General features: G+C 40.6%; 1 protein-coding gene across 1 annotated transcript; it reads left to right on the forward strand.

Annotated features, from left to right (window-relative positions):
* Nucleotides 1-9144: 9144 nt before the first annotated feature.
* On the forward strand, nt 9145-16441 carry ciarta (circadian associated repressor of transcription a). The gene is made up of 6 exons (XM_067426020.1): nt 9145-9383; nt 11318-11661; nt 13069-13144; nt 13591-13669; nt 13779-13938; nt 14611-16441. Exons 2-6 carry the CDS (start codon nt 11320-11322, stop codon nt 15073-15075), a joined length of 1122 nt encoding a protein of 373 aa, XP_067282121.1. The 5' UTR covers nt 9145-9383; nt 11318-11319; the 3' UTR covers nt 15076-16441.
* Nucleotides 16442-16778: the final 337 nt, after the last annotated feature.

Genomic DNA, 16778 nt, shown 5'->3' on the forward strand with positions numbered 1-16778 from the left:
ATCTGGAAGCCGGGCTAAGTGAACAAATACTTGTTATAAATATATAGATGCCTAGTGGACAGAGCTCTAGCCTCACTTATAGTACTCAGGAGGACACTCGCTAGGTGTTCTCGCTAGTACCCCTTTTCCAGCAGAATGAACCGGGTGCTAGTTCGGAGTCAGTGCTAGTGTCAGTTCTAAGTTGGTTCGACTTGAGACCCTTCTAAGAACCGTTTGCTTTTCCACATGCTAAGAGCCACAACAGAGCCAGGTCTTACGTCATACCAGAGTCCTGCACGGGTCCATCCCAGACCCGTTAATATTTGCCCGTTACCCGATCCGTGCCCGCAATAAATCACACACAATAAAATCATTACAATTAAAATGCTTTATTTTTTATCTTGCACCTCTCTCAACATCACAAAAGCGTCATGAATAAAGAAACAGGCTAAAGTGCTTTTATAGACTCGTTGTCAACAATTTGATATACTCCACTCACCAACTTTACTTTTATTTCATCCATTGATAATCCTGCAACACTCGCTCCATCTGGGCTACGAGAGGCATCGAAATGGTAGACCGAATGGTAGGACTGTGTACTGGTAGACTTTCCTGTTGAATGCAAATCTCAAGAACTGTCTCTGACGGGGGAAAACTTGGGCCTGAGGCCGCCATCTTTTTTGAAGACAAGGAAGTAGCAGCTATAAAAGCCTGACTTGCTCTGGGCTGGAGGCACCTGCCCCCTTTTCCCAATAGGCTCTTCACTTCGGCTTTGAGGATGTGAGACACGTTGCTCTCCACCGAATTGTGTAATATGCCCAACCACCATTGAGGTGGTTTGCGAACGAATTGGAGCTTGTAACCTTGTTGTATTGTGTTTATGACCCATTGCGACAAACAACCGATCGGCCTGGTTGTACAGGAGTTTTATAGTGTGTGAGGTGCGGAAGAGAAATAATGCGCTTTTGTTGATTTTTTTTTTGGTTTCGCTATTATTGTGGTCGAGTGCAAGGGGGCACACATTATGGTGGGCTCGCTGCTTACATTCACAACACACACAACAACAATATTTTCTTCTCTAGTCGGATCTGGAAAGTAGTTAAAGACTATTTTAACACAATTTGAACAATAAAAATCAAAATGTGATTTTGTAAGAATTGTAATCAGACTCTGAACAGATTACCCATTAAAAGTTCTTTCAGCCTATAGAATCACTCTGTTCTGCCAATCAGGACTGGTTCCTCTGTTCAGGGTCCTTCATTATCTTAGGCCAGGGTCCCTGATGTTTGGGAGGGAAGGGCTTCATCTGGCAATCAGGAAATGGACAGGGCTGGGAAAGTGCAGGCACTGTTTTTTTGCTGCTGCTGAGTTGGCACTCTAGGGCGACTCGAGGAGGCAGAGCTGGAAGCCTTTTGTGCTGTGGTGAAACGCTCCGTGAATCCATCCACCGCTGGGCCAAATAGGCCATTGGCCATTAAAGGAAGGCGATCTTGTCAGCTTTCTTGATCTCCTTCAAGTTCCGCCATAAATGCTGTTCTAATACCACTAAGCTGGCCATAGATCTGCCTAGGCTTGGGTTGTGTGACACGAAGAACAAAGTCTGCGGTCAACTCCTCAAGTGGTGAAAGTTTCTCATATCCATTCTTGTCAGTGCCGTCAATAGTAGAGAGCGCGTGTGAGGTGGACGAGCAGAGGTGCACAGAGTAAGGTGCGTGCCATGATTTAGCCAGTTCATGCTGTACCTCGGGAAAGAATGGTGCAGCTTTCTGAGGAGAGGCCTGCTTGCGCCCTGACAGGAACCATTCATTGAGGTTGCCATCAGAGCCCGACCATTTTTCAACATCCTAAGTGGCCAATGAAACAGAGACATCTTGTTGATGCTCTCGTGTGTCTTCATCAGACCCACCGAATGAAACCAGGCTCTTGCATCGAGCAGAATGTGCAGGTCTGATCGCGAGAACATCACAGGTGAGATGTTGCGATGAGATGATGGTCCAGGCTGGCTAACTCACTGTTCCGCAGCAGGCTTGTCGGTTCTCAGTGAAGAAGGTGAAGGCTTTGAGCAGGGATCAGTTAGGGTCCGAAGATCATTGCTGAAGGTGAATAATCTGAATTACATGGCAGAGCGGGCTTCTTCTATAGGCAGATGCCCCGCCCACTTGGCAGGCTCTGCACTCAGCTTCACACCAATTGGTTTGAGTGGTTTCACCGCTCTGCCATTGGTTCATGCAGTTTCCACTGGCTTGTGGGGCAGTTTAACTGCTCAAGACAAACAAGAGACTCATGAACAACAATCACAAAAGAAAACCACAGCTGTGGATCATTCAGGTAACGACACACAGTATAAGAATCAGTGGTTCATAAACTTTATTGAACAGAGTAATTTTTATACATTCAGCTTTTTTTGGTCTTGTGGACTATATGTGAACATCTTATAAAATATCTCATTCAGGACAGTACTAAATAAAAAATAACATGCATTTTGATCCCTCTTATTTTGCTAAAATTATTCACATTTTCAAAGATTCTTCAAGGGGTTCACAAACTTTGAAGCAGCACTTGTATTATACACAAATACACAACGTTTTGGGATACCTGTCTTTACATGCACATGAACTTTAATGCTTCTTTATTCTTAATCCGTAGGGTTTAATATGGAGTTGACCCACCCTTTGCAGCTATAACAGCTTCAACCTTTCTGGGGCTTTCCACAAGATGTAGGAGTGTGTTTATGGACATTTTTGACCATTCTTCTAGAAGTCCATTTGTAAGGTCAGGCATTGATGTTGGACGAGAAGACCTGACTCGCAGTCTCTGCTCTAATTCATCCGAAAGGTGTACTATTGGGTTGAGGTCAGGACTCTGTGCAGGCCAATCAGGTTCCTCCACACCAAATTCATCCATGTCTTTATGGCCCTTGGTTTTTGCACTGGTGCACAGTCATGTTGGAACAGGAAGGGGCCATCCCTATACTGTTCGCACAAAGTTGGGAGCATGAAATTGTCAAAAATGTCTTGGGAATACTGAAGCATTAAGAGTTCCTTTCACTGGAGCTAAGGGGCCATGCCCAAACCCTGAAAAACAACCCCACACAATAATCCCCCCGCCACCAAACTTTACACTTGTCACAATGCAGTCAGGTATGTACCATTCTCCTGGCAACTGCTAAACCCAGACTCGTCCATCGGATTACCAGACAGAGAAGCATGATTTGTCACTCTAGAGAACACGTCTCCACTCTCTAGATTCCAGTGAAAGTCATTGGAACACCTGAATTCAATGATTTGGAGGGGTGTCCAAATACTTTTGGCAATATAGTGTGTGTGTGTGTGTGTGTGTGTGTGTGTGTGTGTGTGTGTGTGTGTGTGTGTGTGTGTGTGTGTGTGTGTGTGTGTGTGTGTTTGTATATGTACAATATTTATATCATATTTATATTTATATATGTTTTTATCAAAATCTTTAGAGATTTGTTTTAACTTAAAGGTCCCATTCTTCACGTGTTTTTGAAGCTTTGATTATGTTTACAGTGTGCAATATAACATGAGTTCATGTTTCCCGTGTAAAAAAAACACAGTATTTTTCACACAATTTACTTATCTGTACAGCACTGTTTCCTCTGTCCTAAAAACGGCCTGATGATTTCCTTGTTCTATGAAGTCCCTCCTTCAGAAACACTTAACGAGTTCTGATTGGGCCAGCGCTTCCCGTGTTGTGATTGGACAGCAGCTTAGCGCACTTTGCCCGGAAAGGACCTGCCTCTTACCGTAACAGGGAGATGCAAGCGCTGAATGCGCGCTCTTCTCCACGTGGGAGAGCAACAAGACCACGCCCCCTTTTTTGCATGTTCTTGTGGGCGGAGGGTTAGTCAACAAATGGTTCTAGTGACGTCATTACATCCCTGCACTTCCTGCTGTAGTCCAAACCGGCCGTTCGCTGTAGGCTTTGAAAGGGAACTTCTGTTAAATAAAATATCTCGCTTGGCATTGAACTTTGAGCTTTATAATTTTACAGGTATTATTTATGCTCTAACAGCAACATTACACACTATCTAAAGTTTGAAAGATGGAATCGTGAAGAACGGGACCTTTAAGTTAATACACATAAATAACTATAAGTAAAGGTGCATCCCTTTCCACTATTCTATGACAATTTGTAGTATAAATATTATTGGTATAATAACTGTCACAGCTTTAATTATGTAGTGGGGGGGGATTCAGATTAATGTTGAATGACAAAATAACCATGTCAAATTAATAGATATGGTTGAGTGCAGAAGGACAAAAGTGTATAGTGCTTAATTTGAGACACAGCTTAAAGGGTCTCATAGGTTACTCACGTAACCTATGTTCTCTGAATAGGGAACAAGACGCTGCAAAATGACGCATATGGGGAGTACGCCCATGGGTCTGCCGATTGTCTGAAGCCCTTATAGAATCACGCCAATTCATTGGCTGATGGCGCAGCGCCGCCCCTCTAGATCATCACCTTTGAGCTATACAGGCACCATCTTCTCCTCAGATTTCTCTGTCGAGCAAGATGGCTTGTCGGCAGTGTTGGGAGCTTGGCAGCGTTCGCAGCGTCTCGTTCCCTATTCAGAGAACATAGGTTACGTGAGTAACCTGAGACGTTCTCTTTCATAGGTTCACTCGACGTTGCGAAATGACGCATATGGGGAATGGTATACCACACACGCCAAGCTAAAGTGCTGCCGCATCTGACACGAACGTCAGGTAGACCTGAACGGCTGGATTAAGCTGACAGAACATGTGAACCTGGAGCCATGTCAAGATCTAAACTATAAAAATGTGTGCGGTGAGGACAAATGTCCTCCAAGAGAGCCCCCTTGGAGAGTGCCTAAGAAGAAGCCACACCTCTAGAAGAGTGTGCTCTAATGTCCAGAGGTGAAGGAACTCTGCGCACCTCATAAGCTAGAGAGATAGCCTTCGTCACCAATGTAAAATGCTCTGCTTCGACGCGGCAAGCCCACGGCGGCCGGCTCCGAAACACACCAGCAACTGGTTAGACTTCCTCCAACCACCCGAACGATCAACATACAGCTTCAATGCCCTAATTGGGCAAAGCAAATGTAACCTCTCTTCCTCCGAGGACGCAAAAGGTGGAGGGTGGAAAGAATGGAGGATGGTGACTTGCGAGTGGAAGGATGTGGACAAAACCTTGGGCACATAACCCAGCCTGGGTCTCAGAGAGACCTAACTAGGCCAGGAGCAAAACCCAAGCAAGCCTAGCTAACAGAGAGGGCTTGCAAATCCCCCACACACTTAAAGAAGTTAGAGCCAATAAAAGAGCAACTTTAAAGAGTCAGAACCCGCTCCGGAGCTGACTCCGATGGCTCAAAGGGAGCACTCGTAAAACCCTCCAGGACAAAAGATAAGTCCCAAGAGGGTACACCAGGGGAGCGAACAGGCCTCAGGTGCTTAACCCCTCTCATAAAAGATGAGACTAAGAATGCTTGCCAATGGGTCTCATCCAACTCCCTGTGAGCGGCGATAGCCGCTACATACACTCTGAGAATAGTAGCCGCCGCCTCGGCTGCAAACTTCTCCTGCAGAAACTCCAGAACTGAACTAATAGGGCAGTCGACTGGGCTTCTACTGTGGGCCGAACACAGTGCCTGAAAAACCTCCCACTTGGAAAAGTAAACTTCCTCATAGAGGGGGCTATGGCATTAGCGATGCACATCTGCTGGTAGACCGGTCTTTAAGACTGATGGCCCCTGGTAGGCTACACCCACAGCTTCCAGCTCTCAGGACGAGGAAGAAGATTGGCCTTGCTCTCTCTCACTCTGCACAGAACCGCTGGAATCAGCCTGATGGGCGGGAATGCATAGAGCTTCAACCTCGGCCAGGGGTGAGTGAACGCATCCACTCCCAACGGCACAGGAGGACTTAGAGAGAACCAAAGCGGGCATTGGGACGACTCCTTTGTAGCGAAGAGGTCCACCTCCGCTCTGCCGAACTGCTTCCAGATCTGGACTACTGTGAGAGGATTTAACATCCATTCCCCTGACTTGAGTTTCTGCCTCAAAAAGGAGTCTGCTGCGAGGTTCAGAACCCCGGGGATATGGACTGCCCTAAAGGACAGGAATTTGTCCTGGGCCCACAGGAGGAGACGACGCGCATGCCTGTCCAGGGTACGCAACCGAGAGCCCCCTTGGCTATTCACATGAGACAGCACCGCCATGTTGTCTGTCCTGACAACGACATGGTGCCCTGTGAGGAGGGTGAGGAAATGCAGAAGGCCCAGGGAGACCGCTCTCAGCTCTGGGCAGTTAACGTGCCAGGCTTGAGTCTCCTCCGTCCAGATGCCACACGCTGGAGGGCCTTCGAATACCACACCCCAACCAGTGAGGGAGGCGTCCGTCGTGATAATCTGGCGATGGAAAACGACCCCCGTGCCGACACCTCTTTGGAGAAAAGGTGGGTCTCACCACACTGATAGGGCTCGAAAGCAACCTTGCGACAACCTCAGAAGGCGTTAGGGTGATCCTGTAATTCAGATCCCTGCATTCATCCACCAATGGAAGGGCCTCATGTGGCGCAGCCCCAGAGGAAGGACCTGGGAGGCTGCAGCCATGAGGCCTAAAGCCTGCGGCATGTCCCTACAGAAACATGATGGCCGTTCTAGAAGCGGGCCAGACATGTCCTGATACTGGAAATCCAGGCAGGGTCCAGACGGGCCTGCATGACACGGAATCCAGACAGACCCCTAAAAAAGGCGGTCTGTTGGGATGGTAAGAACACACTCTAAACGGTGTTCACAGCCAGGCATGTCCTAATACTGGAAATCCAGGCAGGAGCCAGACGGGCCTGCACTGACACGGAATCCAGACAGACCCCTAAAAAGATGGTCTGTCGGGATGGTAAGGACACACTCTTAACAGTGTTTACTCTTAGGCCAAGGGAACGGACGTGACAAAGCACAGAGTCTCTATGATCATTCGCTATCTCTCTGGAATTGGCCAATAAGAGCCAATTGTCCAGGTAGTTGAGTATGCGGATGCTCTGGAGCCACAGCGGGGCCAGAGCAGGATCCACACACTTAGTGAACGTCCTTGGTGCCAGAGCAAACCGAAGGGGAGCTGTACCCTGTATTGGAAAGCCTTCCCTCCTAAGGCAAACCTGAGGAACTTCCTGTGTCATAGAATGACCTGAATATGGAAACGCATCTTACAGGTCTATCGACACGAACCACTTCCCTGCATGAACCTGGGCAATGTTTTAAGACTTCAGTGTCCACATCTTGAACCTCCCTATGAGGAGGGAAAAGTTCAGACGTCGGAGGTCTAATATGGGCCGCAGACAGTGCTCTCTAGGCTGGGAAGGAGAGGTGCTAGAAGAAACTCTAGTTCTCCTTGGCATGAACTGCCTTTTTCCTAATGAATCCCCCGAGACATAGAGCGCGTCGATGAGGAAAAACCTTCTCCTTGTCGCGAATCTCAGTGAGGTTCAACCAAAGGTGACGTAAAGCGGCCACCAGATTAAAATATTTACAGCAAAATAACTATAACTATAATTGACATTAAGTTTATGAACTATAACTATAAATGAAATTAATATGATACTAGAATAACACTGATGTCAGCAAATAACAAACAACAACAACAACAACTAAACGAAAAACTGTTTGACTCAATCAAGTGCAAGTAAACTGAGCTGCTACAGATGAGTTTTTCTCTCCTGCTGTGAACATGGCAATAAGGCCTTTATGTACCCAGCCTCCCGTAGAGTCATGATTATCAGGTCGATATCCCATTGTCCTTGGTTTTAGCACCAAAAATGGCATTGCTCATGGTGTGAGCTAGGGCAAGTTAATCTTGTGAATGTAGAGCATGGTTAACGTGTGACCTATATTCTGTTGTGTGCAATGTGCATTGACTGCTGACCTACAGGTGGGCAACAACAGAGCTGGAGTCAGTGACCTTCAATGGCTTACAGATTGACCAAGGGGGTTTTGTGTGAATTTTGAATGCAGAATTCATCAACTGTGAAAAAAATATGTCCCTAATTTCTTTTTTTTTCACACAGTAGGTCTTCAGTAGTGACCGCACTTACTTGAATATTGTTGTTGGCTTATAATCAATGTATCTGCCCTGAAAGACTCATAGTTACTCTTGACAGTGTGCTTTTGATCATAATAACCATGAAACAAGCCAAGCCCAGAATACAGAGCAATGCAATCATTGTGGATATTATTGCCTGGTAATTTTGCTGACCAGAGGGACTCATAAGCTCATTTGTTTTGAATGAAACTGAGCCAATGGCACGTGTCCTGAGCTGACCTTCTCTCTCTCTTTTTTTTTTTTTTTCAGATACTAACAAATAGTTCTGCTATCTACTTGAAAATGAAAGTTCACCAACACAAACTGATAGTGATCCAAGTCTAAAAAAAGTCTAAGTGAGTATTATGCAATTACTTTTAAAAAGTCTAGTTCATCTTGCAAAATGCATTTTCATCAAACACCAGTGTTATTTTAGTAATAATGAGATCCAATTATAATTTTTAATTAGTTTTAAATTTCTATGTACATTTTTGTGTGTGTGAAAAATGCCTATATTCATTTACTTTAAGTTTTAGTTATTTTAGTAGCATTCAATTGAACTAAATTAAACGTTGCCTTGGAAAAGCTTCTTTATATTTTAAGCTTTTTATCTTTTTTTAATATTCAATTAACATTTACTTTGGTTGAAGTAACAAAACATGTATTTTAAATATCAAGTCTCGTGAAGATTTTAAAAAAAGTTATATAATTTGTAATATTTAAATCTTTATTAAATAGCTAAATAATATAATTAAGAATAGCATGTTACTCTGGTTACTTCTAAAATGATGTGAGGGTTATCTAAAAAATAAAGCGTCGTCAATAAATGTATTATGTTCCAAGCAAACTGTCACGGGTACAAACTCTTCCCAATGTGGAACAACGAGCACCATCTGAATAACGTGATACAATCCGTAGTATCTGCCTTTCCACTCGAATGCCACGTGCGGAGAAGGGGGTGTGCAAACACATGAGGCCGACCAATCACGAGTCAAACATTAAGAGATTGGTTCTACTTGCTGTCTAATCAGCGACTCGCCTCTGATCTGTCAGCCAATGGGAGCGCCGCCTGCGTTGGCTTTTGTCCAGCACGTGTAGCGAATGCGATTCACATGTTGTCCCTCGCTGTACAGTGACGTGACGTCACGTGAGTGGAGAAAGGAAGAGGATAGAAGTCCCGAAAAACCTCTCAGGACAATAGTGCGAGCGACGGAGAACGTCGACACAAAATCTTATTAAGCAACAAAGTGCTCGAAACTACTTTTAGGAATACGAATATCGCGTCAGGTCGTGTCAGTGGCGCTAGGTTGTTGTGGTACCGACCCATAAACGTTCCAGTATTAAGGTAAGGGAATGTTTTGCATTTTTATTTAAAAAAAATTACAACAGTTTTTCATATCTTTTATATTCCATAATCGCTCCACGTGTTTGGCATCTCGCTTGGTTGTGTGTTTACGCAACGCTTAGCTGAATAATCCTTTTGTTTTGCCAGTCTGTCTGTCATCTGACAATGTCATAATTGCAATTAAAATAACATTTAAATGTAAGAAATTACGTTTTTATTACAAATTGATACTTGCGAACGTGCATTTTATCAATGTTTTCATGTTGTGGTTTTCCACATGTGGAAATTACTTATGAATTATTTTCATGTTTATGTTTATGTGAAGAATAATTATATCTGATTTTTGGCTTAAAAGCTAACGTAAAATGTATGGATTGTTATGCGTCACAACCAACATATGGTCTAAAAGCATAGTCAACACGGCATAAATAGTGTGTAATGTTTCATATTTTCATGTATCCATTTAGCAAAAGCTTTATCCAAAACGACTATATGTCTGTCTATGTTCTATAAAGATATTTTTTAAACCACCAAACCAGTCCATCTGGTGAAAGTTAATTTGTCTTAATGGCACCGCCTAGCTGTTTATTTTTTTATGAGCCACATGCCCTCAAGAGTGTTTTCTTCAACTCAGTCTGAAATCCTACACCGTATTTATAGCGCTCCATCTAAATAACATTATAGGGTATAGGCATTATAAGCATGCACATATTGTGTTCATGTGCTTTTCAAAACTCCTATGTTTTTCTCTCTCTCGAGATACAGACCATATGTGGTATTGTGGCCTTTCACCTAGTGAAAAGAACATGTTGTGCTGTTCTTCATGGATATTTAGATTTTTTTTTCTTTTTAAATGATTGTATCTCTGGGATCTCTCGTTCTGTTTTGTACTGTATCCTGTGTTCCTGCATTATTATTATTATTATATTTTTTTTATTATATCCACTCTTTCCTTTCCCAGTTGTTTGTTTGGTGCTCTTGCTCCTTGACTTAAAGAAAAGGGAAGTTTCTATAAATTTTGTCTGTCAGGAGACCTAAACAAAAAGGATTATTTTCTTCAAGTCCAGTCAAGCCAGTAGTGCTGCCTCTCTCTCTCTCTCTCTCTCTCTCTCTCTCTCTCTCTCTCTCTCTCTCTCTCTCTCTCTCTCTCTCTCTCTCTCTCTCTCTCTCTCTCTCTCTCTCTCTCTCTCTCTCTCTCTCTCTCTCTCTCTCTCTCTCTCTCTCTCTCTCTCTCTCTCTCTCTCTCTCTCTCTCTATATATATATATATATATATATATATATATATATATATATATATATATAATATAAAAAAATTGATCAAAAGTGTTCTTTTAATTTTTCTATTCATCAAAGAATCCTGAAAAATTGGAGCAGGATAAAATTGTTGTAAAATGTTTCCACAAAAATTTTATGTAACTAATTTCAACATTGATAATAATAAGGAATGTTTCTTGGGCAGCAAAAAGCATATTAGAATTATTTCTGAAGGATCATGTGACACTGAAGACTGGAGTAATGATGCTGAAAATTCAGCTTTGAATCACAGTAATAAATTATATAATTTTAAATTCCAATAATATTTTACAAGATTAATGTTTTACTGTTTTTGATCAAATAAATGCAGCTGTGGTGAGCAATAAGACACTTCTTTCAAAAATCTTAATGACTTCTAAGTCATTCTTGCGGTTTTAAAAAGGATTTGCAACCACAGTGTCCAAGACATACCAGTGACAGTTCTGTCAAATGGCCCCTTCCCCTATCGGTGTGCTTTTTGTTTACATTCTCTCATATTTCACATTCTTAATACTTTTCAGCTGCCATGTTTCCTTGAAAGAAATTGCTTTCTAAGATCAGTTCAGTTCATTTCAGCCCATCGCTCTTCAACTTTAAAATATCTGCCACCTCACACATATCTTTTTTCTCATATCTCAGTGATGCTGTCTCCGAGGAGTCCTTCCAAATGGCAAGTGCAAGATTCCCTCTCTTCGACCCCGAGTTCTCTCCTGTACAGTGAGAGCGAGCAGACGGAGGACGAATCTGAGGTCTTCTCCTCTGAGAGTAAGGCTGCAGGAGTTGTGCCTGATCCAAAGCCATTCTCCTTCGCCAGTGGTAGCTCTCAAAATTCCAAATCGACTCTCACCTTTGCGAACAAGAGGAGTAGTAGAGTTGAAAATGGTCAAACTGGATGTTCTTCAGCATCTCCAGCTCACACCGGTCAGACCTCAGCGGCATATAAAAGAATTTCCACAGAGGGAGACCTGAGGTTTGCACGGAAAGTAAGTCTGAAAATCTCTTTACCCTGTAATGTTTGCATGCATTCTGCTCCTCTTGTATTTTGCATAAATGTCTGTCTATTCAAATTTTTTTATTTTATTTAAAGGGTTTTATTTAAAGTCTTGTATTTGTTTTCGGGGTCTATTAGAATGTTTTCATGCTTGAAGGTAAAAAAAACCAGCATAAATTTTCACATAATTTACATTGTTGCAACACCTCTCTTCCCAGTCGGTCAGTAACGCTCAGGGTTTTCCAAAAACCCACTATGGTCGCAAGTTCTGTCATTATTTTTTCTCCCTGAGATCCACTTATTTAAGTCAAGTAGTTTTTTAATGACCATTTCTCTGTGCCTTACATGTAAACAGTGCTCTTTTTTTTGCTGCTGTACCTTTAAGCGCCCCTTTCAAATGTGAAATGCACACCGTTACTAAGCACATTCTCTCACATGTCAGCTTGAGTTGCTGTCGTCAATTATAGTTTAGTAACTGGGCCATCCTTCAATGTAAGCCTCTTTGCAAAGTCCTTGCATCCCATTGTGACAGGTGCACGAACCAATATGTGATGAAATGTTTTGAACAAATAATTAAAATCTGATTGAATTGATCAAGAACCTTGTTAAATATAAATAGCAGCTATTCCTTTTACTGTGGTTATAGCTGATCACCTAGTAGGTATCATTGACGTACATTGGTGGGTGGTCATGTTGATGCACTGATCTGTGTGCAACACAAAACTTTTGAAAATTCTGAATGACTAATTTTGTGAGGACATCTATTGTATCTGTTAGTTATGAGATGAAACTCTGACTGGAATATTGCATATTTTACTTTTTACAACATTTTACAACCTTTTTGGATCATGTGCATGATGCGCAGACCATTTTTCCTTTGGACATGTCCTAAGTGCACCCTCTTTAAACCACGTGCACAGGTCGTAAGATAGGGCCCTGTATGTCACTGTCACACTGACCACATCATAATAATTTCATAACAGCACCAGCTATTGGTCAAAAGTAAAAAAAAAAAAAAACTTTACTAGTGATTTGTATTTATGATTTTAGCCATTTTGCCTAAAATCAACTTAATATGTCTTTAATTGATTATTTTTGCAGTTGGTCTGATGCTCCCAGCCATCTGGCATAACTTATTGTGCTGCCTTTGTGCTTGGTCCCTTAATCGCTGCTTGCAGCTATATTTGCAGCTTTTTTTAAATAAAGATTTTGAAATATAATGTTACAGTGTGTTATCATTGAACATTAAGCTCTTTTATTTCAAATGATCAGGGAAAGATGGATTCCTCATTATATGATTCCTTTGCATTTGTCAGAGTCTTAGACTCTGCCTCTGCGTTATTAAATGTTTCTATGATGCTTTTATTGGTAAATAATTATCTTATAATTTCTTTTACAGTGTTCAGAGCTGCATGGGTACATCAGGCCCCTGTTGGAGCTGTTGAATGGGTTGAAAACAGGTCGATATGATAAAGGTAATTTTTATTTATATACACTTGCGTTCAAAAGTGGGGCCAGTAAGATTTTAAGATTTAGATTAATACTTTTATTCATTAAGATTGCTTTTCATTCATACAATGTGACAGTAAAGATAATGTTACAAAATATTTTAAGACTTATATTTTCTATTCTTTAAAAAATCCTGAGAAAATGTAGCAATGTTTCCACCAAAATATTAAGCAGCACATCTGGCTGTTTCCAATTAAAATATAATTATTATTTTATTATTATATAACTGTTTTCTATTACAGTTTTACTGTAGTTTTGATAGTTTTACTTTACAGCCTTGGTGGGCAAAAGAGACTTCTTTCAAAAACATTTAAAAAATCTTTCCAACCCCAAACATGTGAATGTTAGTGCCCGTCCACACCTTATGTAATTTTAGATGTATTTGATTTATTAATTTGTTTCTTTTTGGCAGGTTTGAGCACATTTCAGCAGACTGTTGCCATGGATAGACTGCGAAGGATTGTGGGCGTTCTACAAAAACCTGACCTTGGGTATTTTATTTTATTCTATTGAACCTAACGCATTTCTCTGCATCTGATTAAATGCATTTAATTCAATTTGCCTTTTAATTAATCATATTTTTCTCCACTTCCTCCATAGAGAGAAGTATATGGGCACGCTTCTGCAGCTGGAGATGATGTTAAAGGCCTGGTTCCCTCAGGTGAGGCCTCAGCATTGCGATGGCACTCCCTCATTCCACAATTTTCTGGCTAGTCTGCCTCCACGCTGGAATCAAGACCAGTTACATATTCCTGTGAAGGTAAGCGGATAGAAGTGCTTTAACAAAGTATTAAGACAAGCAACATTCTTTTTGCTCCATAAGTCTTTCCACTTAAAGGGTTAGTTCACCCTAAAATGTTATCATCATTTACTCGCCATCATGTTTTGAACACGACTTCGGAACACAAACGAAGATATTTGAATGAAATCTGAGAGATTTCTGTCCCCCCTTTGACAGTCCACACAACTACCACTTTGATGCCTCAAAAAGTAAAAAAATAAATGCTAAACGAATCCTTATGAATAAGGGGTTTAGTCCAAATTTTCTAAAGAGACACGATCATTTTATATGGTGAACAGATTTAATTTAGGCTTTTATTCACATATAAACATTGATCAACTCACACATCATTTGTGGTAAACGGAAGTTCAAGCATGTCCGCTCAAGTGTGTGTTACGCAGCACATTTGAGCTTCAGCAAGAACTAATGAGATTCATTCTTGCTCTTACAGCAAGTACGGTTGAGCTTCTGTTAATGCTCGCTGAGCAATGTTTATATGTGAATAAAAGCATAAATTAAATAGAAATAAATTTTGTCATATAAAGCGATCATGTTTTCAGGATATATATATCAGTGTCTTTAAAGTCCAAAACAATCTTGAATGGTTTAATACTGCCTCTTTCATTAACATCAAAACCCTTTTTCTTTCAGAAACGCAGATTAAGTTGGTCAGACTCTGACTCGCAAAGTTCGTCAAGTAGCAAACGCTTTCTACAGGACGATCGAGGACCGAGCCCCAACGATACTAGCTCATGGCTCAGCAGCTCTGAAACCACATCTAGCGAACTTGAAGAAGACAGTGCAATCTCTACAAATCAAAATGTAATTATATCTGAACCCAAACACATCAGCCATCTTCAAGTTGAGCAAAAGACAAACTCCTTAAGTTTAACCCCTGTGACTGCAACAGGAAGACTGCTTCCACTTGTAATACCACCACCAGCCACAGATGGCAGCATCTTGGGCATGCAGGATTGCTCAGTGTCCTCCACAACACCTACTTCTGTCCGACCAGCAGACTTAATGATAAGTGGGAAAGATTTGGTATATATAAAAGGAGAAGGGCCAGAAAAACAGGTTGATAGTAAACATTGCACAGAGATGTTAAACACATAACGCTTTGAAGTTTCTCGCGTTTAAAGGAATGGTTGAATTAGCTGTTTTTTTCGCAGCCTGTTGATATTGGGAACTCGTTGTTTTTTCACAAAGTGAAAAATGTTCAGTTTGTCAGACTTTACATTCTGCCACATATATATGTACAACACAGAAGTTATCATATGTACAATATGGCATAAGATTTTTTATTATAAGGTTATAGATTATACATTTCTAAAGTTCTAAGAGGTCAGAGATGTGTCTTAAAATACGTGCTTGAGCCATATGGTCAACCGGTGACACATGCACAAGCTATCAAACACTCTACTGCACTGCCTTTCATGATGATACAGGCTTCCAACAATATTTATGAACATGGCAACAGGAAGCTAGATATTTGCAGACGATAAAACGTCCAGAAAATCTACCTTAATGTCCTTTGACTTGAATTGAAAACCACTTTGAGCAACGAATGGAATAGAAATGCATGTGGAGGATATTTTGAGGCAGTTTTATTTATTACTTCGTTACTTGAACATATAATTCTTATAAGCAGCCTTAAAATGTCCCAGAAGAGTCCATACATGTGGGCCATGGGTCATTATCATATCTCAGTGTTGTATTTTTATTAAGATACGGAAACAAAACAACAAATGGGATGCATAATGAAGTGTTATTCTATAATCTGGTGGGCAAATGGTCATTTCATGGAAATGTTCTTGCCAAACACAGTTTGCACATTTATGTTTTTCTGCTTCCATGTTGTAATAGTTCATTTTGTCACACAAATCTAGGTTGTTTCCTTTTACTTTTTCCATTTAGAATTTGTTTTTGTTAGTATCAGCGTTGTAATTATTAACCATTTTCTAAAACACGTTGAAGTTCATTTCGAGGATGTGGAGTGTCCCGCACTGTAAAGATCACACTGAGGAAGATAAGACTTTTATTTAGCTATTTGTAGAATATATTCTGAAATGATAGATGCAGTATTTGGTTGTAGCTTCATGAACTTTTGTTGACTGAGACGCATGTTGTCACGTCCTTGTGCAGCTGTACGAGTATCGTGAAAATATGAGTATGTTGTTGCCATCATAAGGAGATCCTACTATAAGGGAAAAGTGCATATGAAAATGTATTGATTAACATTTAATGGCACTTAACCACTTCATGTGATTGTGAAGGTAAAGCATTTTGAGGAAGTTTTTTTTATTTGTTCAGAAAAGTTATCAATTGTAGCACTGTTCTTTTTTCTATTCATTGTTCAAACCCAACTTCTTTTTTAAGTCTGTTATTGTATTAATGTTTTTTTGTCAAGGTTGCTGAAGAGTTTTTCAACATGTTCCACTTTTTGATATCATTAAATGTTTCAAAGTTTCTTATATTGTTATTTGCAGTCTCTGTCTCTTTTTATTTTTTATTTTTATTAATGTCTTTTTAAAACTCAATTTAGGTATAGCCTATACAGCAAAAAAAAAAAAAAAAAAAAAAAAGAAAGAAGAAGAACAAGAACAAGAAAATGTAAATATATTTTTAAATATACACTATAACATTAAAACATTTGGGGCCAGGAAGATTTTTTAAAAATGTTTTTCAAAGAAATCTCATGCTGACCAAAGCATATCATGATGACTTTTTTGTGTTAAAAGTAATATTGTGAAATATTGTACTTTAAAATGTATTTCTATTTGAATTTGAACATACTTTTAAAATATAATTTATTTCTG

This window comes from Pseudorasbora parva, chromosome 19 (genome assembly GCF_024679245.1).
Source record: "Pseudorasbora parva isolate DD20220531a chromosome 19, ASM2467924v1, whole genome shotgun sequence".
NCBI lineage: Eukaryota > Metazoa > Chordata > Actinopteri > Cypriniformes > Gobionidae > Pseudorasbora > Pseudorasbora parva.

Bases quoted from the DNA above. Each gene is read 5' to 3' on its own strand.
- ciarta (XM_067426020.1), top strand. From the start codon at position 11,320: ATGCTGTCTCCGAGGAGTCCTTCCAAATGGCAAGTGCAAGATTCCCTC. The intron at 11,662-13,068 runs GTAAGTCTGAAA...TTTCTTTTACAG, and splicing joins ACCTGAGGTTTGCACGGAAA to TGTTCAGAGCTGCATGGGTA. The intron at 13,939-14,610 runs GTAAGCGGATAG...TTTTTCTTTCAG, and splicing joins AGTTACATATTCCTGTGAAG to AAACGCAGATTAAGTTGGTC.